Source organism: Hyperolius riggenbachi, chromosome 1 (genome assembly GCF_040937935.1).
Source record: "Hyperolius riggenbachi isolate aHypRig1 chromosome 1, aHypRig1.pri, whole genome shotgun sequence".
NCBI lineage: Eukaryota > Metazoa > Chordata > Amphibia > Anura > Hyperoliidae > Hyperolius > Hyperolius riggenbachi.
The window spans coordinates 677,544,967-677,571,626 of NC_090646.1; the positions used below are offsets into that span (position 1 = coordinate 677,544,967).

At 45.5% G+C, this 26,660-nt stretch overlaps 1 protein-coding gene across 5 annotated transcripts in view; it reads left to right on the top strand.

The window, feature by feature from the left end:
• LOC137532532 (C4b-binding protein alpha chain-like) overlaps nt 1-26,660 on the top strand; it is a 732,640-nt gene that overhangs the window by 464,658 nt on the left and 241,322 nt on the right. For all 5 annotated transcript variants that reach the window (XM_068253140.1, XM_068253166.1, XM_068253147.1 and 2 more), the window contains exons 6-8: nt 2,311-2,493; nt 2,834-3,016; nt 26,471-26,653. In XM_068253140.1, coding sequence (XP_068109241.1) covers nt 2,311-2,493; nt 2,834-3,016; nt 26,471-26,653 — 549 coding nt within the window. The remainder of the gene's footprint in view (nt 1-2,310; nt 2,494-2,833; nt 3,017-26,470; nt 26,654-26,660) is intronic.

A 26,660-nucleotide genomic window follows, 5' to 3' on the forward strand; every position in this document is an offset into this window, starting at 1 on the left:
TGTTTTGGATGGGCTTCTCTCCATTGCACTGCCCTGCCACCTGTTTGTGACTCCGACTGCAGCCAGTCGCACAGAGGACAAAGAAGCAGCGCATGCTCTGGCCACTCCCGCTCCCTGCCACCTGTCTGTGGCTCCGACTGCAGCCAGTCGCACAGAGGACAAAGAAGCAGCGCATGCTCTGGCCACTCACGCTCCCTGCCACCTGTCTGTGGCTCCGACTGCAGCCAGTCGCACAGAGGACAAAGAAGCAGCGCATGCTCTGGCCACTCGCGCTCCCTGTAATTTCTCTCTCCTGCCCATGGCCGGTACAGTGTTATGCATTCTTGACAAGTACCGGTCATACATCAGCATCATTTCTCAAGTATGCATGCCCAGAACACTATCAGCTGCTGTGCACATGCGGGCAGGAGCGCACATTACAGGAATTATTTGTTGAATGGGGGCAGAGCAGCAAAACTGAAATGAGCCCATTCAAACCAGTGATCGCTAGTCAGTGATGGATAAAATATTTTTTTTTTGGGGGGGGGGGGGGGGCACTTGGTAACAGCAGGCCTAGGGCACTGGAAAGTACAAATCCGGCCTTGGCTGTGACCCTCTGAGCAGATTCAACAAGGGCCTGTCCAATATGGTCACATGGCTGTGCTGTCCTCTGTGTATGATCTTGGCTGCACTGCACAGGCATGAATACAGCCCGAGTCTATGCCGTAAGACGTACAGGAGTGTGAGGGAGCAGGTGCTGGCCATACTTGTACACGCACGGAAGCACTGCCACAATGAAGAAGAGGACCAGTGGGGTGGATGAGGATGAAGACTCTGGATCATCCACAGGCACCTCTGTACCAAGGTAGATATATAACATTTCCTTTAAAAAAGAATACAACTCACAGGTTTACTTTATCAGAATCAGAATCAATTTATTTTTCGCCAAGTAAGTTTGCACCTACAAGGAATTTGTCTTGGCAGTTGCTTAACAAACACAAACAAAAACAATACAAGGACAGACAGTGTGTATATTACAAGTCAAGGACATTATGCAAGTATAGTGGCAGTAAGCAATGTGAGAATTGTTCATTTACAGTTCTGTGCTGATTACTTTCAAGTCCTGGCAGCTCTAACGTGGTTCAGCACTAAGTATGGCTACCGATTGAGGAAGAAAGCTGTTCCTGTGTCTAGAGGTTTTGGTAGCGATTGACCGGAATCTTACTCCTGAAGGCATGCGCTGGAAGATGGAGTGAGCTGGGTGAGAGGGGTCAGAGGCAATTTTGGTTTCTCTCTTTCTGCACCTGCTAGCGTAAAGATCCTGCAGAGAAGGTAAGCTACAGCCAATTATCCTTTCCGCTGTTTGGATGATGCGCTGCAGCCTCACCTTTTCTAATGCTGAGCAGGAGCTGAACCATACAGTCATGGATGATGTTATGGTGGATTCGATGATTGCAGTGTAGAACTGCACTAATAAATGTTGAGGTAGGCCAAACTTTTTCAGCTGCCGTAGATGGTACATCCTCTGTTTCGCTTTCTTGACAATAGTGGCAGTGTTGTTGTCCCATTTTAGGTCGTTTGAGATCATGGACCCAAGAAACTTGAATGACTACCTGGGTTATTGTGGATCCATTTATGGTTAAGGGGAGGTGCTTGGGGGAGATCTCCTAAAGTCTATTATCATCTCCATGGTTTTGAGAGTGTTTAGTTCCAAGTTGTTGCTGCTGCACCAGAAGGAAAGCTGTCCCACCACATGCCTGTATGCAGACTCGTCCCCGTTTTGTATGAGACCAACTACTGTTGTGTCGTCTGCAAACTTCAGAACCTTAGCAGATGGATCTGTGGAGATGCAGTCATTGGTGTAAAGTGAGTACAGCAGTGGGGAAAGCACACAGCCCTGGGGTGCACCAGTACTGACTGTCAGAGAGCTTGATGTGAGTTTACCAAGTCTAACATGCTGTCTTCTGTCGGTTAAGAAATCGGTTATCCATTTGCAGATTGATTCAGGTATGTGTAGCTGGAAGAGCTTGCTGTGCAGCAGTGATGGATTTATGGTATTAAATGCAGAGCTGAAATCTATAAATAAAATCCTGGTGTAGGTTCCTGAGTTGTCTAGATGCTGTAGTACATAATGCATACACATGTTCATGCTTATCCCCATTGTAATATGGTCTCATGGGGATAATAAGGAGGAGAAGCCTGAGAGATGTCAGTAAAGGCTGCACTCCCATCACTGATATTCACTGAATGTGGACTAATTACACCACCAGCCTGTTACCCCTCACATTGTATACAGAATACTCTATAATGATCTGTTATCTTATCTCACAGCACAATGTGGAAGACCGACTATAGAAAACCTGGAGCGTCTCTCTCCAGACTGGCAGTATTATTACAGAAGTGCGTTGATAACAGTCCAGTGCAAACCTGGATATTATCCATCATCAGCGTCAATGAGATGCAGCAATCCTCGTATGACCCAGGAGTGGTCTCCGCCCACTGTTACCTGTATAGGTGAGTAACAGCACAGCCTATCTCCATCACATGTACATTATATACCGAGCACTGTATATATATTCTGTGCCAATATTTAAATATGTTACCCCCCCCAACACAATGTAGAGAGTGAAGTATAGCAAACTTGGAGCATCTCTCTGCAGACAGGCATTATTATTACAGAGGTGTAGTGATAACAGTACAGTGCCATCCTGGATATTACCCATCATCAGACAGTAAAATGTGCCCATCCTGGTAGTAACACTGATGAGTGGCTCACTAATGTGACCTGTAAAGGTGAGTACACCTCACACTGTATATACTCTATAATGATCTGTATCCTCATCTTATCTCACAGCACAATGTGGAAGACCGACTATAGCAAACCTGGGGAGTCTCTCTGCAGACTGGCAGTATTATGACAGAGATACAGAGATAACAGTACAGTGCAAACCTGGATATTATCCATCATCAGCCATAATGACATGCAGCAATCCTCGTACCGCCCAGGAGTGGTCTCCGCCCACTGTTACCTGTATAGGTGAGTAACAGCACAGCCTATCTCCATCACATGTACAGTATATACCGAGCACTACATATATTCTGTGCAAATATTTAAATATGTTACCCCCCCAACACAATGTAGAGAGCCAAGTATAGGAAACCTGGAGCGTCTCTATGCAGAAAGGCAACATGACAACGGTGGAGAGATAGTCCAGTGCAAAGCTAAATATTATCCAGCAACTCAGACAGTAAAATGTGCCCATCCTGTTAGTAACACTGATGAGTGGCACACTAATGTGACCTGTACAGGTGAGTACACCTAAAACAGGTAATTTGGGTGCCGTAATCTGGATGCCGGAGCCATCGAGGAAGTTTGGGCACCGCCATAGGCTCCCATAATAATAGCCGTGTTTCAATGCTGGCTCTAGACTCTCTGCAGCCTGAAGCAAAATTTTGAGGATTTGCCGCATGACAAACAGCTGCCCCCCCCAAAACAAAATCCCCACTGATATATATATATATATATATATATATATATATATATATATATATATATATACCCATCGTATATACCTTATATCATTTATATCCTACCACTGGTGAGAGATCATCATGGCCAGTAACAGGGGAACCTTCGGCACCTGACCAATCAGGCTTGCACCAAACTGGCCACTCACATCCTCCCCCTGCTCCTTTTACTACCTGGTACTGATGGTCTTGTGGGCAGGACCACAGCACCGTCATTGGGCCAATCACTGCACTCGATCAGTAGCGGTGACCTATGAGATGCCCCCTCAGATTGGTTGCGGCAGGTGCCACCGGTCTAATCTGTACACACTACAGAACCTGGTGAATGTGAGCTGTTTATAAGAGACAACAGATGTGCAATATGCAGTATATTGGAGAGCTTCATAAATCCAATGTGAAGAGGCACGCCATAGACTCTTAAAAGACAACTATCGTGAAAAAAGTAGGCAGGTAAAATCTGACAGAACCGACAGGTTTTGAGCCAGTCCATCTCCTCATGGGGAATTTTCAGGGTTTTCTTTGTTTTCAACAGCATTTCCTGAACAGCAGTTGCAAAGTCTAACTGACAAAATAGTGTGCAAGTGAGTAGGGAGGCTGGCTGGTATCTTGCTATTTTGGCAGTTAAAGTGGACCCAAACCAAACATTTTTTTAATTAAAAATATGTAGTTGAGCACTCTGACACATACAAAGATAAATAAACACTCCTTCAAGCCTATGAGCATTTCAGTGCATGCTTTTCACCCTTCTCTTTCCATAACTAGGGTTATACAGGTGGCAGCCATTAGCAATTCCTCCATTGCCGGACACCATCTACTCCACCAGTTTGCCGGATTATTTCCCGGCAATATGAAAGGAACGGTGGGGTTTCTCCAATAAATGTAAAATATTTGATATTTGTCATCATGCAGCTGAAAAAAGGCTGCTATTTATTATTATCATTTAGAAAATAGATTTTATTTCTGAAATCTTGTATTTTTAATTTGTGTCCACTTTAAACTGTTGTTCAGGAAATGCTGTTGGAAACAAAGAAAACCCTGAGAATTCCCCATGAGGAGATGGCCTGGGGAACACCTCACTAGCTCTCCTCTTAAAATCCTTTGGGATACTCAGGAAACGCAGAAGGGGCGGAGAGGTAGTAGATCCAAAAATAAACACCAGGGAAGCAACACCAGGCAAAGGATAACAAGTTTGACAGTGAAGCCTAAAAAACATAGCTGTCCTCAGCAAAGCTCAATCACAGCCACACTCTGCAATGCCAGATCGATAAATAATAAGACTGCAACTATACATGACCTAATAGAGCTCTCTGATTTGACCTTTTTGACAGAGACCTGGCTTGGGAAACACCTGGCTGGCTTGCACCACACCTCTCACAACCTCAGATCAGCAAGTTCTATAAACTTGGTCACTCCCAGAGTGCACCTCAAAAAATCTGGAGATAGAGCCTTCTGTCATGCTGCCCCTACTCTTTGGAACTCCCTGCCACACCCAGTAAAGACAGCACCATCCCTGGAGCTATTCAAATCCAGACTGAAAAGCCACCTATTTAGCCTGGCATTTCCGGACTTATAAAATTCTTCCTCTGTACCACGATGGTCGGAGCCATGCTTATGCGCTTTGAGTCCTATGGGAGAAAAGCGCTCTACAAATGTTATTTGTTGTTGTTGTTGTTGTTGTTGGTTCTGTCAGATTTTAACTGTCTACTTTTTTATGATAGTGGTCATTTAAACTTAAATTCATTTACTGTATTACTAAGAAGTTCCACTGGAATCACTTTCAGCCATGTTAGGTGTGTAGCTCCGCCCCTTGCAGGAAAAGCCCTCTGTCTTATCTATATATCCAGAGCTGAATATATAGAAAACACCAGAAAGGGCGGAGCTATGCAGCTAAACCCAGCTGCTAGAGGGCTCCAGTGAGACTTCTTAGTAAGAGCAGGTGCCAAAACATTATAACTTGATATCATTAGGCATATATTAGTTTTGATTTTATGCCAGATGTATGCTTTAAAGAGGCACTGTAGTGACATATTTTACCAGAATTATCTGGGTTTTAGCATCAGAAACACTTTCTATATCTTTATATTGCCATATATTGGTATGTAACCCCGCCCTCCCAGTGATGTCACAGGCAGCCTAGGCATTTTACTATGCAGCCTTATCCTCCCAGAGCTTTCTGGGAGACTGGGTTTATTTTGTACTGGCTTCAGAATTCTCAGTAAACGAACATTCCTCAGTGATGCACCTGCCAACAGTAAAGATGTCACCACCAGTGATACATTTCAGAATGTAAATCAGGGTGAGGAAAGATTTTACAATGGGCAAACACTGACTAAATCGTTTATAAAGTAATATTGTGAAAAGTAAGCAATTTTATTATAGCTGATGACCCATCATTGCCCGGGTATGTATTTGGCTGGTGTTGGCCCCGCCCACTTTTTCTAACTCTAAAGGTGCCCCTACATAGTACAATAAAAACCTTCAATTTTCCCGTTTATTCGAAAAAAACGATCGAATGATAGTTCAAAAGAATCTTTTTTTTTATCAAGAAAAAAGAATCGATTATCCCGTTTTTTCAATAAAAATCCAATCGGACATGTTAGAAAAATCTTTATATTCGATCTCACGGAATAATCTAACAAAATTATCTGATCGAAAAAAATTGTACCATGTATGGTCACGATAATACACAAACACTCAATGACCAAGTTTGTGAGCTTTGGCATCAATAATTTGTATATTCCCATAGAAATTAAACAAATCAGATTGGTGGTTTTTGACTCCACCCCTCTCCAGAATTTGAACCCCAGTCACTCAATGACCAACGTTAGCAGGTTTGAGGCATCTGCTATTAACAGTGTAAAAATGGCAGCAATTTAAAAATTCCCCCTTGATAATCAACAGGTGAATTTTGATTGGCTATTATAGGCTCCACCCACTTCCCTGAATAATCTCAGTCACCCAGTGACCATCTGGGTAAAGTTTGAGAACCGTGCCATTAACAGTGTACAAAGGCCTGCAGTTTATAGTGAAATTTGGTTTTAGCTCCGCCCACTTTTTGTAACCTGGACACACAGTCACTCAATGACCAAGTTTGAGAGCTTTTGGGTTCCTGGCATCAAAATTGTGTAAATGGAAGCAGTTTATCCAGCAAAGTAATCTGATTGACTGTTTGTGGCTCCACCCCTTTAGTGATTTTGAACCCCAGTCACTCAATGACTGACTGTAGCAGATTTGAGGCCTCTGCCATTAACAGTGTAAGAATGCCAGCAGTTTCAATATTCTCCTTGATAATCAATAGGTGAATTTTGATTGGCTGTTGTAGGCTCCACCTACTTTTCTGAATATTAATCTCAGTCAACCAGTGACTAACTGTGTCAAGTTTGAGAACCCTGCCATTAACAGTGTAAGAATGGCTGCAGTTTATATTTTCCCATGTAAAAAGTTAGTTGTTTTTGGCTCTGCCCACTGTTTCTAACCTTGACATACAGTCTACATACATACATTTCTAACCTTGATATACAGTCACTCAATGACCAAGTTTATGAGCCTTGTGATCCTTGGCATCAATAAGTTGCATTTTTCCATTGAAATTAAACAAATCCGATTGGCTGTTTGTAGCCCGCCCCCTTTTCAGAATTTAAACCCGTTTCCCCGGTCTGACTGTACCAGATTTGAGGCCTCTGCCATTAAGAGAGTGTAAGAATGGCAGCAATGTAAATATTCCCCTTTAAAATCAAAAGGTGAATTTTGATTGGCTGTTGTAGGCTCCAACCACTTTCTAAATATGAATCCCAGTCACCCAGTGGCCCACTATGTCAAGTTTGAGAACCGTGCCATTAACAGTGTAAGAATGGTTGCAGTTTATATTTTCCCATGTAAAAAATAGTTGCTGGCAGGCCCACTTTTTCTAACCTTGACATACAATCACTTAGTTACCAAGTTTATGAGCTTTGGGATCCTTGGTATCAATGGGAATATTTGTATATTCCCACTGAAATTAAACAAATCTGATTGGCTGTTTTTGGCTCCGCCCCTTTCTAAATTTGAACCTCAGTCATCCAGTGACCAACTGTGTCAAGTTTGAGAACCCTGCCAATAACAGAATGGCTGAAATCAATCTAACAAATCTGATTGGCTGTTTTTGGCTCCACCACCTTCAGTGAATTTGGACCCCAGTCAATGACTGACTGTGTCAGGTATGAGGCCTCTGCCATTAACAGTGTAAGAATGGTAGCAATGTAAATATTCCACTTGAAAATCAACAGGTGAATTTTGATTGGCTGTTGTAGGCTCCATCCATTTTCCTGAATATTAATCCCAGTCACCCAGTGACCAACTGTGCAAAGTTTGAGAACCCTACCATTAACAGTGTAAGAATGGATGCAGTTTATATTTGACCAGTGAAATTTGTTTTTGGCTCCACCCACTTTTTTGTAACCTTGAAACACAGTCACTCAATTACCAAGTTTGTGAGATTTGAGGTTCCTGGCATCAAAAATGTGTGAATGGAAGCAGTTTATCCACCAAGGAAATCTGATTGGCTGTTTGTGGCCCCGCCCCTTTAGTGAATTTGGACCCCAGTCCCCCAATGACCATGTAAGAATGGCAGCAGTTTAAATATTCCACTTGAAAATCAATAGGAGAATTTTGATTGGCTGTTGTAGGCTCCACCCACTTTCCTGAATCTTAATCCCAGTCACCCAGTGACCAATTGTGGCATGTTTGAGACCCCTGCGATTAACAGTCCAGGACTGCAGTTTACATTTTCCTATTAAAAATGAATGGCTGAAATTTGATTGGCTGTTTTATGCTCCACCCACTTTTCCTGGATTTGTAACCTTGGTCGCCAAGTGACTAACTGTGCCAAGTGTGGGGACTCTCTGACTTGAGAATGATTACTGTGAGAATGGCAGGAGAGTAGCTTAACCACTTAATGGCAACCTGACTTATTGAAAACATCCTGTTTGAGCCTGTTAATGTCTCCAGGACGTTTTAATAAATCGCTCGCTCCCGCCGCCGCTCTGCACGTGTTCGCCCCACCCTCCGCCGCCGTTAACCGTCGGGTCACCACGATCTGTGATTAAGGAAAAGGAACGAGCGGTCCTCTACTCAATCGCAATGCCTGAAATGAATGGACGTGACCGCAATCAGCGGCCACGTCCATTCATAAAACAGGAAGCCGTCACAGTTTAGTAAAATGTAAAAAAAAGTGAACACTTCCTATAAAACGGGAGAGTGTTCACAAAAGTAAAATTACACATACAGGCAAATACATACACATACACTTATTAAATATTAATAAAATTAACAACTTACACTTCCACCCCCCCCCCCCCCCAAAAAAAAGGGGAGCCTTTTTAATTTATATTTTATGAGGGAACATTACTTTTACTTTACTACATAGGGGCTTGTAATTATGGACCAGACAAAAAAACAAACCAAATAAAACTGAAAAATAACACCTATATTTCCTAACAATATATTGTTGCCATACGTTGTGATAGGGACATCATTTAAACGGTTTAATTATCAGGTCAACTGGGCAAATAAAATGTGTCAGTTTTATCCACACGAGAACGTCTTATTTTAAAACTATAATGGCTGAAAACTGATAAATAGTGATTTTTTTGCCATTATTTTCTTATTTTTCCTGTTAAAATGCATTTTAGAATAACAAATTCTTAGCAAAATGTACTACCCACAGAAAGCCTAATTGATGGTGAATAAAACAAGGTATAGATCATTTTGTTGTGATAAGTAGTAATAAAGTTATTGGCGAATAAAAGGGAGCAGCACTGACAGGTGAAAATTGCTCTTGTCCATTAAGGTAAAACCCCTTGTGGGTGAAGTGGTTAAGTGTCCGTCTTTCTTATCTCAAAAGCTTGGGAGCTATGCATTTTGTTCATCCCTCCAAGATATCGTATATACGCCGACTCGTATATAAGCCGACCCCCCAACTTTTATGTTAGAAATCAGGAAAAAGTCATTGACTCGCATATAAGCCCCCCTCCCCCCAGTATAAATATTGTGATGTTCTCCCAGCATGAGGTGGCCTCCCTCTCCATAGCCAAATGTGCACCCAGGTGTTAGGCAGTCCTCCTTCCCACAGCCAAATGTGCACCCAGGTGTTAGGCAGTCCTCCTTCCCACAGCCAAATGTGCACCCAGGTGTTAGGCAGTCCTCCTTCCCACAGCCAAATGTGCACCCAGGTGTTAGGCAGTCCTCCATCCCACAGCCAAATGTGCACCCAGTAGGCATATATTTACAATCAGATTTTGGTACCTGTGCTTTGGGGAAGTCTAGATCAATTGAAGAATCCTGCCATCCTGGATGGCAGGAGAGTGCCTGCAGCAGAATGTGGGGCAGAGCTCAGTGTCTGGTATTAATGGAAGGCAGGATCGGAGGGCAGGATCAGATGCCAGCAAAGTGGGACAGGTGCTCCTCCACTTTCAATTGCGTGTCCCGCTTTCCCTGCATGGTGGTGGCCAGAATATGTTATGGATCTGGGCATCGGTGCTGGCAGTGATGTGTCTGGAGTGACACAGCCCACGCTGAATCACTAGCACAATGATCGGAGATTCCCTCTTCAGTCCTGTACTTGCTGTCTAAAGACGCCACTAGATGGCGTCATCTATATGAAACACGTCATCTATATGAAACAGCAAGTGCAGTATGAAGAGGGAATCCCCGATCATTGTGCTGGTGATTCAGCGTGGGCTCTGTCACTCCAGACACGTCACTGGCAGCATCGGATGCCCGGATCCATAACACATTTTGGCTGGCCACCGCTGTGCACGGAAAGCGGGATACGCTTGTGGCTGAAAGCACGCTGGCATCCGATCCTGCTCTCCGATCCCGGATCCCGCCTTCCACTATGGACACCCCGCTCTGCCTCACATTCCACTGCAGGCACTCTCCTGCCATCCAAGATGCCAGGACTGCATCCCACATCTCCACTGAAAGTGGAGGAGCTCCTGTCCCACACAGAAATGGCCACTCAAAGTAGGTGACTCACATACAAGCCGAGACCCCCACTTTTGGGCTACTTTTTTGGGGTAAAAAATTCGGCTTGTATGTGAGTATATACGGTAAATGAAATTTGGTTTGCACATGCATTACGGTGGGAAAAGCCTGGAATCTCAGTGACAGAGGCGAAGGGAGCGCAAAGGGGTGGAGCTATGCATATGAAACTGTCAGTGCACTCTGCCGCAGGGTCATAGGAATGTAGTTTTTGGCATTGTGGTGCGATGCAATGGGGGGAGCTTCGCACCACATCACTGTGGCCAGGTGTAAAACTGTTCTAAATGGTCTTTCCTAAACGAAGCAAGTTTTATTCAATGTACAAAGAAGTAAAATTATAATACATGTAATCTCTGTTGAGTACACTTTACATACTATAATAGATTATTTCTCCAATGGGCCCCACCAGAAGGCATGTGCAGAAGGGGGGGGGGGGGGGGCTCTGGGTGCCCAAGCACCCCCCTTTTAAAACTGCCATAAAAAGGCCCCTTTGGCTGCAAAAACTAAGCACCACCTCCAGCTGTGATAAGCCCCACCCCTTCCCATGGAAGCACCACACACACCCATGAGAAGCTCCTTCCTATCTGGGATACTTTAAATAAAGAGGTGCTATACAGGAATCATAGTGTAACCATACCTACAGCTGTGTGGGAGCAGGTAAGATGGTGTTTCTCTGACAGCAGTGGCCTATCCCTCCCCCAGCATCCACAGTGACCTTTCCCTCAACCCTGCACCCACAGGGACCTCTCCCTCCACCTAGGACCCATACTGACCTCTCCCTCCCCAGCTTTAGCACTGCAGTGATCCTGCTTCCCACAGCACCCATACTGACCCCTCCCTCCCCAGCACCAACATTGACTTTTCCCTCCCCCAGCAGCACCCTTCCTGTCCCCAGCAGCACCCATAGTGACCTGCTCCAGCACCTAAACTGATCCCTCCCTACACCAACACCCCCAATGTCTTCCACTTCCTGCAGCACCCACACTGACCTCTACTTCTCTCAACATCCAAGCCACCCCTTCCCCCATAGATGGCACCCAGTACTCACACTCACATGACCTCAAGTACCTGCACCCAGGCCTGACATTGCACACAGTAATCACACCTGCACACAGCCTCCACATGGTCCCCACTATCTGCACCAAGCACCCACTTAACCAGTACCCACACACAAAGTATCTGCATTCAAAACCCATGTGACACCCAAAGACCACCCATAGCCAGCACCCAGTACAGGCATGGTGCCAAGTATTCGCACCCATGTCACACCCAATACCTGCACCCAGCACCCACATGACATCCAGTACATGTACCCAGCACCCACATGACATCCAGTACATGTACCCAGATCTCACATTGCACTAAGTACTTGCAATCAGCACCCACATGACACTTGATACCCTCCCACAGCCAGGACCGACATGAGACTCTCTACTCACACCCAGAACCCACATGGCACCCAGCATCTGCATTCAGCACTCACATGACAACCAGTACCCCCAGCCAGAAATGAGGAGGGAGGTGTAACGATCGGTGTAACAGAGAGGATCTGATTACCGGTGATCTGCAGTATCACCAATAGAGATGTCGCGAACCTCCGATTTTTGGTTCGTGAACCGGGTTCGCGAACTTCCGCGGAAGGTTCGGTTCGCGGAAAAGTTTGCGAACCGCAATAGACTTCAATGGGGAGGCGAACGTTGAAAAATAGAAAAAATTATGTTGGCCACAAAAGTGATGGAAAAGATGTTTCAAGGGGTCTAACACCTGGAGGGGGGCATGGCGGAGTGGGATACATGCCAAAAGTCCCCGGGGAAAAATCTGGATGTGACGCAAAGCAGCGTTTTAAGGGCAGAAATGACATTGAATGCTAAATTGCAGGACTAAAGTGCTTTAAAACATCTTGCATGTGTATACATCAATCAGGGAGTGTAATTAGAGTACTGCTTCACACTGACACACCAAACTCACTGTGTAACGCACCGCAAACAGCTGTTTGTGTAGTGACGGCCATGCTGGACTACTGCGCAACATGGCGAGGTTGCTCTTCCTCACTCAGTGATGTCAGGTAATGTGTGACTTCCTTCTCAACTTTCCATGGCATTGTTAAAAAGCTTACGTTTTGTTTTTAAATTACATTTTCTACTTGCTGTGTACTTCTTCAGTACCGCTACAAATCCTGTGGAGGCGGGCAAGTCTGCCATTGTGACCCCGGGTAATGGCCGGGGAATGAGGGGTTTGAATCCGGTGTGGAGCCTGAGCAACGGCTACCACTACACATCCAAGGAGGGCAGGGGGCAGGCATGCACGCCCACCCACCCCGAGGTAGTGACCAAAAATAACAATACAGGAGGAGGACTTTCGAGGCCCTGCTGTGTATTTGAAATGAATGTACTTTAAATCCTTTCACGAGAACCAGTTATGGCGGGCAAAGATGACACCACATTCCTTTCATGAGAATCATATGGAGGCGGGCAAGTCTGCCATTTGTGACCCCGGGTAATGGCCGGGGAATGAGGGATGGAATCCGGTGTGGAGCCTGAGAAATGGCTACCACTGCACATCCAAGGAGGGCAGCAGGCAGGCATGCACGCCCGCTCCGAGGTAGTGACCAAAAATAACAATACAGGAGGCGGACTTTCAAGGCCCTGCTGTGTATTTGAAATGAATTAACTTTAAATCCTTTAACGGGAATCCGTTATGGAGGGCAAGTCTGCCATTGTCACCGCGGGGAATGAAGGTTGGATTGCGGACCGAAGTGGGAGCCTGCTGAGACCCATGCTGTAGCTGCCCTGACCGTGCTTTGCAGACCAGGCATCTGTGGTCAGATGGACCCATGAGCCAGCGGGAAGACAAACCAAGTCGAAAGCATTTGCCAAGAATGTTTAACGGAGGGCAAGTTTTTTTGCCCTTTTTTTAAATTGTTTGAAAATGATAGATGGTTGTATTTTTAAATTGTTTGAAAGTTTAGATGGTTGTATTTTTAATTAAATTGTTTGAAAGTTTAGATGGTTATATTTTTAAATTGTTTAAAAGTGTAAACATTCAAGTGCAAGTTATGCACTGACTGCCAGGTATAATGTGCAGTCACAGATGCAGTGAAAGGTATGCAGTGACTGCAAACAGCCGTTTGTGTAGTGACGGCCGTGCTGGACTGGTGCGCACCATGACGAGAGTGCAGGTGATGGTAGCTTTTCAGCCCATATGCTCGCCCGGCTGATGTAGCTGAATGACAGAACAGTGACTGTCCAGCTGATCAAATTTGGTCTGACCACAATGAAGCAACGACCTTATTATCTTTTGTGTGCCACCCCCACCCGAGACACTGAAATAGCCGGCGGTCATTGCTTCATTGTGATGCGCAAGCCCCTTCACCGCGGCAAGGTAATGATCACGAAGGGGGATGGGCATATGTACACGCACCAGAAAAATTAGTGTAGCAGCCGCTGCTAGCAGCGGCCTTAAAAATTCAGGAATCCGCCTAGAGTCCTGGACCCTGTTGGTGGTGGCGGAGAAGGCAGTCAAGCGGCCTGCAGGCAGAGATGCTGTGTGTGGGGACTGACTTAGTCTTCGGTCGTGCAGTAACCCTCCGTGATCCATTCCTCATTCATTTTGATAAAGGTCAGGTACTGAACACTGTCGTGATGTGGTAATAGCTGGCGAGCTAATAGTTCCGCCACGCCAGCTGTCAGAAGCCGGGCAAGAGGGTGACTGGCAGACATTTGCTTCTTCCGCTCAAATACTTCCTTCACGGACAGCTGGGTACTGCTGTGGGCAGAGTAGAAGAAACCGCTGAAGGGAAGAGGCGGTGTGGAGGAGGGTGGCTGTGAAGGTGCAAGGGAGAAAGTGGATGAAGAGTGGACCTGAAGGAGGAAGAGGAGAAGGAGGGTGGCTTGTCTTTTGAGGGGTGCTGCTTTTGCTCAGGTGTTCTTGCCATAGCTGTTTGTGCCTTCTCTCCAGGTGCCTTCGTAAGGCACTTGTCCCTACGTGAGAGTTGGCCTTTCCATGGCTCAATTTTTGCTGGCAGAGACAACAGATGGCTTTGCTCCGATCTGAGAAACACACGTGAAAAAATTTCCAAACCGCTGAGCCCCCCTGGGGTGATGGCGCTACGGTGGCATCAGCTGCTGACGTTGAAGGGCATGTTGGCTGTCTGGCCATAGCTGGCGATACATGGCGCCGGACACTGCCCCCAGCTGTTTCTGAGGACGAGCTCCCTCTGCTTCTATCATGAAGTCGTCTCCTCCTAGTCCTCTCTGACTCCTCCTCTGAACTGTCCCCCTGGTCATCTCCTCTACCGGGAACATATGTGGTATCCGTATAATCGTCATCATAATCCTCCTGGCCAGCTGCACTTTCCTCAGACACCTCCTCACGATTTTGGGAAGTGATGGCACGTGCCTTCTTCTGAGCACTGTATTTTGGGCCAGGTCCGCACGAAATCACAGCAACATCACAGGTCCGCACGAAATCACAGCAACAACATTTTGTTTACTTAACCCACCTCATCACTACACATAACTTCCTGTAGTGTTGAGTGAACCCAGCTCACTGCATACACCTACTACCTGTTGTGTTGAGTGAACCCAGCTCACTACAGGTAGTAGGTGTATGCAGTGAGCTGGGTTCACTCAACACAACAGGTAGTAGGTGTATGCAGTGAGCTGGGTTCACTCAACACAACAGGTAGTAGGTGTATGCAGAGAGCTGGGTTCACTCAACACAACAGGTAGTAGGTATATGCAGTGGGCTGGGTTCACTCAACACTACAGGTAGTTATGTGCAGTGATGAGGTGGGTTAAGTAAACACAACAGGTAGTAGGTATATGCAGTGAGCTGGGTTCACTCAACACTACAGGTAGTTGTGTGCAGTGATGAGGTGGTTTAAGTAAACACAACAGATGGCTGCAGTAGGTGTATGCAGTGAGCTGGGTTCACTCAACACTACAGGTAGTTATGTGCAGTGATGAGGTGGTTTAAGTAAACACAACAGGTAGTAGGTGTATGCAGAGAGCTGGGTTCACTCAACACAACAGGTAGTAGGTATATGCAGTGAGCTGGGTTCACTCAACACTACAGGTAGTTGTGTGCAGTGATGAGGTGGTTTAAGTAAACACAACAGGTAGTAGGTGTATGCAGTGAGCTGGGTTCACTCAACACAACAGGTAGTAGGTGTATGCAGTGAGCTGGGTTCACTCAACACTACAGGAAGTTATGTGTAGTGATGAGGTGGGTTAAGTAAACAAAACAGGTAGTAGGTATATGCAGTGAGCTGGGTTCACTCAACACTACAGGTAGTTATGTGCAGTGATGAGGTGGTTTAAGTAAACACAACAGGTAGTAGGTGTATGCAGTGAGCTGGGTTCACTCAACACAACAGATAGTAGGTGTATGCAGTGAGCTGGGTTCACTCAACACAACAGGTAGTAGGTGTATGCAGAGAGCTGGGTTCACTCAACACAACAGGTAGTAGGTATATGCAGTGAGCTGGGATCACTCAACACTACAGGTAGTTGTGTGCAGTGATGAGGTGGTTTAAGTAAACACAACAGGTAGTAGGTGTATGCAGTGAGCTGGGTTCACTCAACACTACAGGTAGTAGGTGTATGCAGTGAGCTGGGTTCACTCAACACTACAGGTAGTTATGTATTCTGTTTCAGCTGCTGTGGCTATGTAATTACTGATCCCTAGACTGTCCCAAGTCCCAGTGGAATGGCAATAACTTACATAAGGGCAGTATCCACAGATAGGCGACTCAATGGACGACACAGATGAAGATCTTGAAGAGGTTTAATCTTGCAGTGTAGATCTTACAGTGACAAATTCCATAGGTCAAAACGAAGTAGCTTTACCAGGTACAGAGAGAAGATGCAGCACATGCTTACAGATACTTGTCTGAAGAGATACTGACTATGGGAGGAGTGGCTACATGGGTGGAACAAAACTACAGGGAAGGGAGAGGAACAAACTAGCTACAGCCAAACTTAGCTGATGAACATCATAACACAAGTCCATGTATGTGGGACACAACACTCCCCGCCTGAAATCTTTAGATTTCACTAATATTATAGCAACATTAATCTAATGTTAAGTCCATAGTTCAACAAACTTGTCCTTAAAAACCTGTAAAAGAAAGCAAACAGCAATAAACATAGCAAACTTTGCTTGAGTAAGTCTCAGTAGGTTTTCTTGACAAAGTTCTTGTAACACAACCCATCTTCAAGTCAGGGAGGCCACAATATGTCAAACCTCATCTGACTCACAATTGTAATCCAAGGGATAAACAGTTTCAGGAGTTTCAGGTCTTGCCTTGACCTGAAGAGTGTTCTTCATGAGGTAGTAGCAACACCACCTCAGTAACAGGTCTGAAGAAGATTTTAGTTGTACCTCCTTTGGTAATCTTGACTTCGACCTTCCTCACCTTCCCATCTTCACTGGGAATGGCTTTGACAATAAGTCCAGTTGGCCAGTCATTGCGAGAAACGTCTTTATCTCTCAGTAGCACAAGGTCTCCTTCTTGAAGATTTGGCTTAGTCTCTTGCCATTTATGGCGGCTCTGAAGAGTATGCAGATATTCCTTCCTCCAACGGCTCCAGAATACATTTGCCAGATGTTGAACCTGCTTCCACTGACGTCTGTGAATGTTAGAGCAGTCCAAGTCCACGGGTGGTAGTGGGATGTTGCCAACCTTTTGAGTGAGAAGTGTTGCAGGAGTTAATATTGTTGGAGAATCTGGATCTGAAGACACAGGTACTAGTGGTCTTGCATTAATTATTGCAGAAACTTCAGCTAGTAGAGTAGTCAATGTCTCGTGGGTAAGTCGTCCTGAGTCTAACAACATGGAATTCAAGATTCGCCTTGTAATTCCGATCATGCGTTCCCAGGAACCTCCCATGTGGGAAGAGTGAGGGGGGTTAAAAACCCATGAACATCCACTGTTTTTCAAGAAATTATCCAGTTGTAGTTCCTTGCAGGCTCCAACAAAGTTGGTTCCACAGTCAGACCTGAGTTGCTTGACAGGACCTCTAATGGCGAAAAATCTTCGAAGAGCATTGATGAAACAGGAGGAGTCCATAGACTCAATTACCTCAATATGCACAGCTCGTGCACTTAGGCAAGTAAACAGTACGGCCCACCGTTTATTGTTAGCCATGCCACCACGGGTCTTGCGTGCACAGACCGACCATGGGCCAAAGACATCCACTCCGACATAGGTAAAAGGTGGGTCAGTGCTCAGTCTGTCTATTGGGAGATCAGCCATTTGCTGATGATGGTGAGTTCCTCTCAACCTATGACACTTTACACACTTGTGAAGCACTGAAGAAATGCATCTTTTCATTCCGGTGATCCACAAACCTGCTGATCTGACAACACCTTCAGTGAACTGTCGGCCTTGGTGCTTCACTTGTTCATGGTAATGCCGAACTAAAAGAACAGCTACATGGTGACTGCCAGGCACAATGACTGGACTTTGCTCCTTGCTGGAAAGGTTGGCTTTCCCAATCCGACCTCCTACACGTAACAACCCATGTTCATCAATGATTGGATTTAACTTTAGAAGAGGATTGTTTTTGGGAAACTTGCAGTTTTCCATGATAAGGTTGATTTCTTTTGTGTAGCTCTCCTGTTGCACACATTGAAGTATAATTTCTTCAGCATGAGAGATTTCTTCAAAGGTGGGATGGTTCTTACAAATGTGCCAACCACGGCACTCGAGTGGCATTCCAGAATTACCCTTGAAGCAGCAAACAATATGTCTCAGGCGTGCAATGACACGGGTTAGAGATGACCATGTGGAGAATCGCTGGAAGCGGTGTGATCCAAGTGTTTTCTTCTGATGTATGGTAGTATAAAGAGTGATACTTTCAGGTCTGATTTCCTTGTCAACTTCAGAATCTACTAAGTTGAAAACATCAGAAGTGCTGGACTCAGATTTATCATGTAGGAAATCTGGAGGCAGTAGCCAGTTTGACCTTGCAAGTTCATTTGCTGGTAATGCTCTAGTGCCATGGTCTGCTGGGTTCTGATTGGTTGAAATGTAATGCCATTGTTGTGGTGTGGAAAACCTTCGGATACGTTCTACTCTGTTGCTGACATACACATAGAACCGTCTAGTTTGGTTGTGTATGTACCCGAGCACAACTTTGCTGTCAGTGTAGAAGTCAAAGGAATCAATCACAGTGTCCATTTCACTCTTAATGGTTTCTGCCATTTCTACAGCTAACACAGCTGCACAGAGTTCAAGCCTTGGAACAGTGTGTCCAGACTTTGGTGTTAGCTTAGTCTTACCAAGGAGAAACCCCACAGAAGGTCTATTATCAAGTCCAGTAAGATGAAGGTAGGCTACAGCTGCAATTGCCTCAACAGATGCATCTGAAAAGATGTGAATTTCTTTCCTTTTAGCAGAAGCTAGGGAGATGGATGTGTAGCAGCGTGGGATTTGGAGATTTTCCAGTGCCTTTAAGGAATTCTTCCATGTTTCCCATGCTTTCAGCTTATTATCAGGTAGTGGAGTGTCCCAGTCTACCTTCTCCAATGTGAGTTGTCTCAACAGAAACTTTCCTCGGATTGTCACTGGAGCTACAAATCCCAAGGGGTCGTAGATACTGTTGACGACCGACAAGACTCCCCTTTTTGTAAAGGGCTTATCACAGATTGACACTTGAAAGGTGAATGTGTCTTGCTTGATATCCCAGAGCAAGCCAAGACTGCGCTGCATGGGAAGGTCTTCAGACCCTAAGTCAAGATTCTTTAGGTTAATAGCATAGTCCTCCTTGTGGAAGGCCTTCATTACCTTGTTGCTGTTGGAGATGATCTTGTGTAGTCTAAGGTTGGCCACAGACAACATTTCTTGAACGCTTCGTAGAAGGTCAATAGCTTCTTCCTCTGTAGGAAGGGATTTAAGTCCATCATCCACATAGAAGTTTTTCTCCACAAAATGACGAGCATCAGTTCCATACTCTTGTTCACCTTCTTGGGCAGTTCTTCTCAGTCCGTAGATTGCTACTGAAGGTGAAGGACTGTTCCCGAATACATGCACCTTCATGCGGTAGTCTATGACCTTGTCATTTAAGTCATTGTTTCTGTGCCATAGGAACCTAAGGTAATTTCTGTCCTGCTCACGGACAATGAAGCAGTGAAACATTTGTTGGATGTCAGCCATTACTGCTATAGGCTCTTGTCTGAATCGGATTGACACTCCTATAAGGCTGTTGTTCAAGTTGGGCCCAGTAAGAAGAACATTGTTCAAACTGACTCCTTCATATTGAGCACTCGAGTCAAATACTACTCTAATTTGACTAGGTTTGCGGGGGTGGTACACACCAAAGGATGGAAGATACCAGCATTCTTCTCCCTCCTTCAATGGTGGAGCAGGTTCAGCGTGATCATTTTCTAAAACCTTCTGCATAAAGGATACAAAATGTTTCTTCATCTCTGGTTTCTTCTCAAAGGAACGTTTTAATGAAGCAAATCTGGACACTGCTTGCTGACGGTTGTTTGGCAGTCTCTCTCTCGGTGTACGAAAGGGTAGAGGGGCTACCCAACTGTTTTCTTGGTTTTGAGTGAATTCCTTATCCATGATCTTGAGAAACTCTTTGTCTTCAATGGCAAGTGCTGGTTTGTCGTCATTACTAGTTGTAATGAACACTGTGTCACCAATGCAATCTTCCTGGTGATGGAAGATGGGTTTACTGTCACTGGTGATGTTGAATCTCTCCTTAACACTGTAATGATAAGGACATGGTTCGAAAAGAGTTTTGCGCCCATTAGGTAGAATGTAAGTTTTGCAAGAAGAAATGTTGGTAGCTCTTTTCGTTCTGTTTACACACACATTTCCAATGACAACCCAGCCAAGATCAAGGCGCTGGGCATACGGAGCATCATGGGAACCATTTATTTGCTGGCGTGCTTTATGCACCCTTAGAATGTCTCTGCCGAGCAAAAGAAGAATTTCTGCATTTTCATCAAGTGGTGGTAAGTGTTTGGCGACAGCTCTTAAATGTGCATGATGAAAGGCAGCTTCAGGTGTAGGGATCTCTTCTCTGTGGGAAGGAATCTGGTTGCATTCAGCAAGGGTAGGCAGTGGCAGTTCTATAGTACCATCAAGAGAAGCTATCATGAATCCATTAGCTCTTCTCCCTGTCACTTCTGAAACACCTCTACATGTGCCAAGTGTGTATGGCAGGGAATCTCCTTTAACTCTGAAGTAATCAAAGAATTGTGACTTAGCAAGTGAGTGATTGCTCTGATCATCCAGAATGGTATATAGTTTCATGGCTCTTTCAGGCTGTCCCTCGGGATACACTCTGACTAGGCATATCTTTGCACAAGACCTGTCACAAAGATCTTCTCCACAAACCTCAGTGCATGTAGAAGAAATTAAAGTAGAGTCTGCTGTCTGGTTTGCATTCTCCCCGCCATGATTTGTGGCAGGATCAGAATCTGCAGAGGAAGAGGTATGCTGAAGTGGATGGAGTGCTTGTACATGGGTGTTGCTTCCACAATCTTTGCATTTGATTTCAGCCTTACAGTCTTTTGCAAGATGTTCTGTTGAAGCACAGCACTTGAAGCAAATCCCAAGTTTCTTTAAAATTTCTTTGCGTTCTTGCAATGGCCTTTTTCGGAACCCATGGCAGTTCTTAAGAGCATGTGGTTTCTTATGAATTGGACATTGGCGATTGGGATTATCCGTTTTATCTCCTTGTCTGCTCCTTTCAGTGTTATCAGCAGGATCAGGTAGCACATTAGTCTTTTTAACTGACATGGGACCCCTGTGACTCCTGGGTTTATTCAAAGCAAATTTGTCTTTAGCGAAATTTGAACCTGAGATGTTTGACTCGTTGAAAAAGAAGCTTGGATCATTCTTGGTTTCTGCAATGTTCTTGATGAAGTCACAGAAGTAGAAGAATGGTGGGAAAGAAACCTTTTTCTCTTTCTTGTACTTTGAACCCATGGTTGCCCACTTCTCCTGTATTCCATATGGCAGTTTTGCAGCAATTGGATTCACACCATGGGCAGTGTCAAGATAGCTAAGGCCTGGGAGGTGAGGATCTGCCTTAGCAAGCTGTAGTTCAAGCAAAAGATCACTCAGTTCCTGAAATTTCTGATTATCCTTACCAGATATCTTGGGAAAGTCTTTCAACCTTTTAAGCAGAGCATCTTCTACAGCTTCCGGACTACCATAACTCTGGTCTAGGCGTTCCCAAGCTGCATGTAGGCCTGCAGATGGATTGTCAACATGAACAGCTTTCAGTCGTTTCACACGTTCTCTTGACTGAGGGCCTAGCCACTTTATTAACATGTCAAATTCTTCACCAGGAGGTATTCCCAGGTCGTTTATTGCAGCCTTAAAGGTAGACTTCCATCCTCTATAATTTTCAGGGTGGTCATCGAAGCTTGTGAGGCCAGTGCTTGTGAGCTCACGGCGAACCATGTATCTAGCTAGATCTGACACATCAGCACATGGTGGCCTGGGAAGGTATGGATTTGCATGGGGGTTTAAGCCAGGAACAGGTTGAAAGTCCATTGCTATGGCAGGATGTGATTCAGAAGTAATGTTATCAGGAAGCATATCAGTAACATGAAGAGGTGATGGTAGCTTGGCTTGAATGCTGACCCCTGGTTTGACAGCTGGATACTTAGTAGTCTGAGCATTGTGAGGCAAGATGCGGCTTGAGGGCCCATCTTGATGTGCAGAAGGACCAGAAGGTTTAAGGTCTTGCATGGACACAATACGTTCAGATGGCTGATGTCTTAAAGGAGTGTCCATGTCATCAGGAGCATCAAAGGGTGCAGAGAGATTGCTGTTCTGGTTGAGGACATAGTTCTTTGTGCGCTCTATCGGATCTTCTGAGTTTGCCATGCTGACACTGTCTAAATCACTTCCAACAGCTTCTTCTAAAACTCTTAATTTTGCTTCTGCAGTAGCTTGCTCACATTTTCTTTCTAGAGCTTCAATTTCAACTTTCTTGCGGGAAGCTTCTGCTTCCATTTCTGCTTTCTTGAGGGAAGCCTCAACATTATGTGCAGTGATGAGGTGGGTTAAGTAAACACAACAGGTAGTAGTAGGATGCAGTGAGCTGGGTTCACTCAACACAAAGCTAGGTATATGCAGTGATGAGGTGGGTTAAGTACACACAACAGGTAGTAGTAGGATGCAGTGAGCTGGGTTCACTCAACACAAAGCTAGGTATATGCAGTGATGAGGTGGGTTAAGTAAACACAACAGGTAGTAGGTGTATGCAGTGAGCTGGGTTCACTCAACACAAAGCTAGGTATATGCAGTGATGAGGTGGGTTAAGTAAACACAACAGGTAGTAGGTGTATGCAGTGAGCTGGGTTCACTCAACACAAAGCTAGGTATATGCAGTGATGAGGTGGGTTAAGTAAACACAACAGGTAGTAGGTGTATGCAGTGAGCTGGGTTCACTCAACACAAAGCTAGGTATATGCAGTGATGAGGTGGTTTAAGTAAACACAACAGGTAGTAGGTGTATGCAGTGAGCTGGGTTCACTCAACACAAAGCTAGGTATATGCAGTGAGGAGGTGGGTTAAGTAAACACAACAGGTAGTAGGTGTATGCAGTGAGCTGGGTTCACTCAACACAACAGGTAGTTATGTGCAGTGATGAGGTGGGTTAAGTAAACACAACAGGTAGTAGGTGTATGCAGTGAGCTGGGTTCACTCAACACTACAGGTAGTTATGTGCAGTGATGAGGTGGTTTAAGTAAACACAACAGGTAGTAGGTGTATGCAGTGAGCTGGGTTCACTCAACACAAAGCTAGGTATATGCAGTGATGAGGTGGGTTAAGTAAACACAACAGGTAGTAGGTGTATGCAGTGAGCTGGGTTCACTCAACACTACAGGTAGTTATGTGCAGTGATGAGGTGGTTTAAGTAAACACAACAGGTAGTAGGTGTATGCAGTGAGCTGGGTTCACTCAACACAAAGCTAGGTATATGCAGTGATGAGGTGGGTTAAGTAAACACAACAGGTAGTAGGTGTATGCAGTGAGCTGGGTTCACTCAACACAACAGGTAGTAGGTGTATGCAGTACTGGGTAGTACAATGTGCAGCTCCCTGTCACACACACAGGTCACTGAATGTGCTGGGCTGCTGGCAGTGGCACACACACACTATCAATTAGCAAGGCTGTGCATGCAACAAAAGTGTCAGTTTGACACACAGTAAAAAAAAAAAAAGTACAGGATGAGCTTTGACAAAAGCTAGGGTGCTATAAAGCAATAACAATCAGACAGGAGCAAACTAAGCAGCCAAGAACCTAACTAATCTGTCCCTAGAAGAACAAGTCTGCAGCAGCTGTCCCTTTCCTCTCACTAGCAGGCACACGAGTGAGTGTAATGGCCACCGGACCCTGCCTTATATAAGGGGGGGTGGGGATCCAGGGCTTACTGTAGCCTGAATGGCTACAATGTGCCTGCTGACTGTGATGCAGAGGGTCAAAGTTGACCCTCATAGAGCATTATGGGGCGAATCGAACTTCCGGAATAGTTCGCTTTGCGCAGGCGAACGCGAACCCCCAATGTTCGCCTGGAACCGTTCGCCTGCGAACCGTTCGCTACACCTCTAATCACCGAGAATACAGATATATACCTGATTATTGATGATCTGCAGTATCACCGATAATCAGATATATCACTAACCTCTGGACACCTGAGTAATATGAGTGTTTGGTGCAACAGTAATACTTTGAGGAGAGCACCCGAATAGAGGGTGCAAGGCAGTAAGAAATACTGCCCAAAGAACAGGCTCCTTCCAATGGCCTGAGCCTCCCCAAAGGGAGGAGTCAGGCTGAGAGTGGGAAGGACCAGAGTGTGAGTGACACCAATAGAGGAATACAAAAGAAGAGAGGGGCGCACTGAGTCCTTTGAGTGATGTTGCTATAGTACAATAGGACAGGTCTTACCTGTTTGAAGAGCGGCCGGCACAGCGTGCACACAGCCCGGATACGCTTGGTCCCTCTTAGCCGAGCCGGGGACTGAGCTCAGGCGCAGGGCGGAGGTGACGTCACACACTCCAGGAAGTGGAGAGTCCGTTGCCCAGTAACGCCAGAACGCTCTATACAGAGTCGCTGGCGCTGTGTGTCACTGGATAAAAAAGCCATGTTACATGTCAAAGCACATACGTGATCTATCTGTTAAGCTGCCCGTGTGAGCTGTACTATGTGGGACGTACCACCCAAAAATTTCAGACTAGACTGAACAAACACAGGTCCAGGTCTGAGCACCCGCGGCGGCTTTTCCGCGTTTTCTCACAGGAGGACCGTGCGGCCACCAGTGACAGGTCTGAATTACTCCACATCATTTAAAGAGACACTGAAGCGAAAAAAAAAATTTGATATTATGATTTGTATGTGTAGTATAGCTAAGAAATAAAACATTAAGATCAGATACATCAGTCTAATTGTTTCCAGTACAGGAAGAGTTAAGAAACTCCAGTTGTTATCCCTATGCAAACAAGCCATTAACCTCCCTGGCGGTAAGCCTGTGCTGAGCACGGGCTATGCCGCCGGGAGGCACCGCTCAGGCCCCGCTGGGCCGATTTGCATAATTTTTTTTTGCTGCACGCAGCTAGCACTTTGCTAGCTGCGTGCAGTGTCCGATCGCCGCCGCTACCCGCCGATCCGCCGCTATACGCGTCGCCGCAGCTGCCCCCCTTCCCAGACCCCGTGCGCTGACTGGCCAATCAGTGCCAGGCAGCGCCGTGGGGTGGATCGGAGTCCCCTTTGACGTCTCCAAGAGATCCCATTCTTTGAACGGGATCTCTTGATCTCCGATCGCCGGCGGCGATCGGAGGGGCTGGGGGGATGCCGCTGAGCAGCGGCTATCATGTAGCGAGACCTCGTCTCGGTTCATGGAAAAAAAAAATTAAAAAAAAAACGTATTTGCTGCCACCTGGCGGATTTTGACAAACCGCCAGGAGGGTTAAGCTCTACGACTTTCAAAGTCGTGGAGAGGGCTGTTATCTGACTTTTATTATCTCAACTGTTATTGAACTATTTACTTTTCCTCTGCCAGAGGAGAGGTCATTAGTTCACAGACTGCTCTGAAAGAATCATTTTGAATGCTGAGTGTTGTGTAATCTGCACATATTATAGAATGATGCAATGTTAGAAAAAACACTATACACCTGAAAATAAATATATGAGAATATTTTCTTTGCTGCTAATCTTCTAGTAATTATTCATAGTACACAACCAATTCACTATATCATATTTTTTTTTCGCTTCAGTGTCTCTTTAATGCAGCCAGCGTTTCTGTGACTGAACGTATGTGGGTATGTGTGTGTGTGTGTGTGTGTGTGTGTGGCATTTTTAAATTTAGGCCCCCCACCACCACTTAGGGACTCTCTGCAAGGCCCTGCCCACCAGGTTACCACTGTGCCCCCTTCATGCCTCCAAAATCTGGAGCCACTGCTGGAGACATGGTGGATAGACATTGTACTGCCTAGAGGAGCAACCAAGACAGGAAACCAAGGTGCCAACACATTTTGCAAGGATAATAATAAGACCTTTTCAGAATAGTGCCAACCCCATGTTTCCTGCCCCTCTGTACCTGACACATATAGAAGCACAACATAATTAGGTATTACATCTTTCTCCATGTCCTGGGCTCCTAGTTATACAGTAGCTATACCTCTGCCTGATCCTGTATGGTGGGCACGCTGTACAGCTGCACCTGTGACTGATAAAGAGCCTGATCACCACACTGCCACTCATATTACTGTCACTGTAATATTCCTGGATTATTGGTCATGTGAGGCTTCCACCATCCCATAGATGATACAAGGCACCGAGGACCACGATGAGGTGGTGGGAGATGCTGCTCTGTGGTGTTCCTGTCCTCTGACAAGGAGCTGTGAGGATAGATTGTGACGTGTGTCCACCTATCATCATCTCACCAGGTGTGTGTTGTCCCTACAGAGAGGTGTAAGAGGCCGGACCAGGATAAGCCATACACATTCTACCAGGATAGAGATTACTATAATCCCGGGGAAGAGGTGGCAGTTCTGTGTAAGGAGGAGGGACATCGCTCATCACCTGCATTTGCCAGATGTGTGGCTTCTGTAGGAAGATATGACTGGAATCCATCTCCTTCATGCATTGGTGAGTA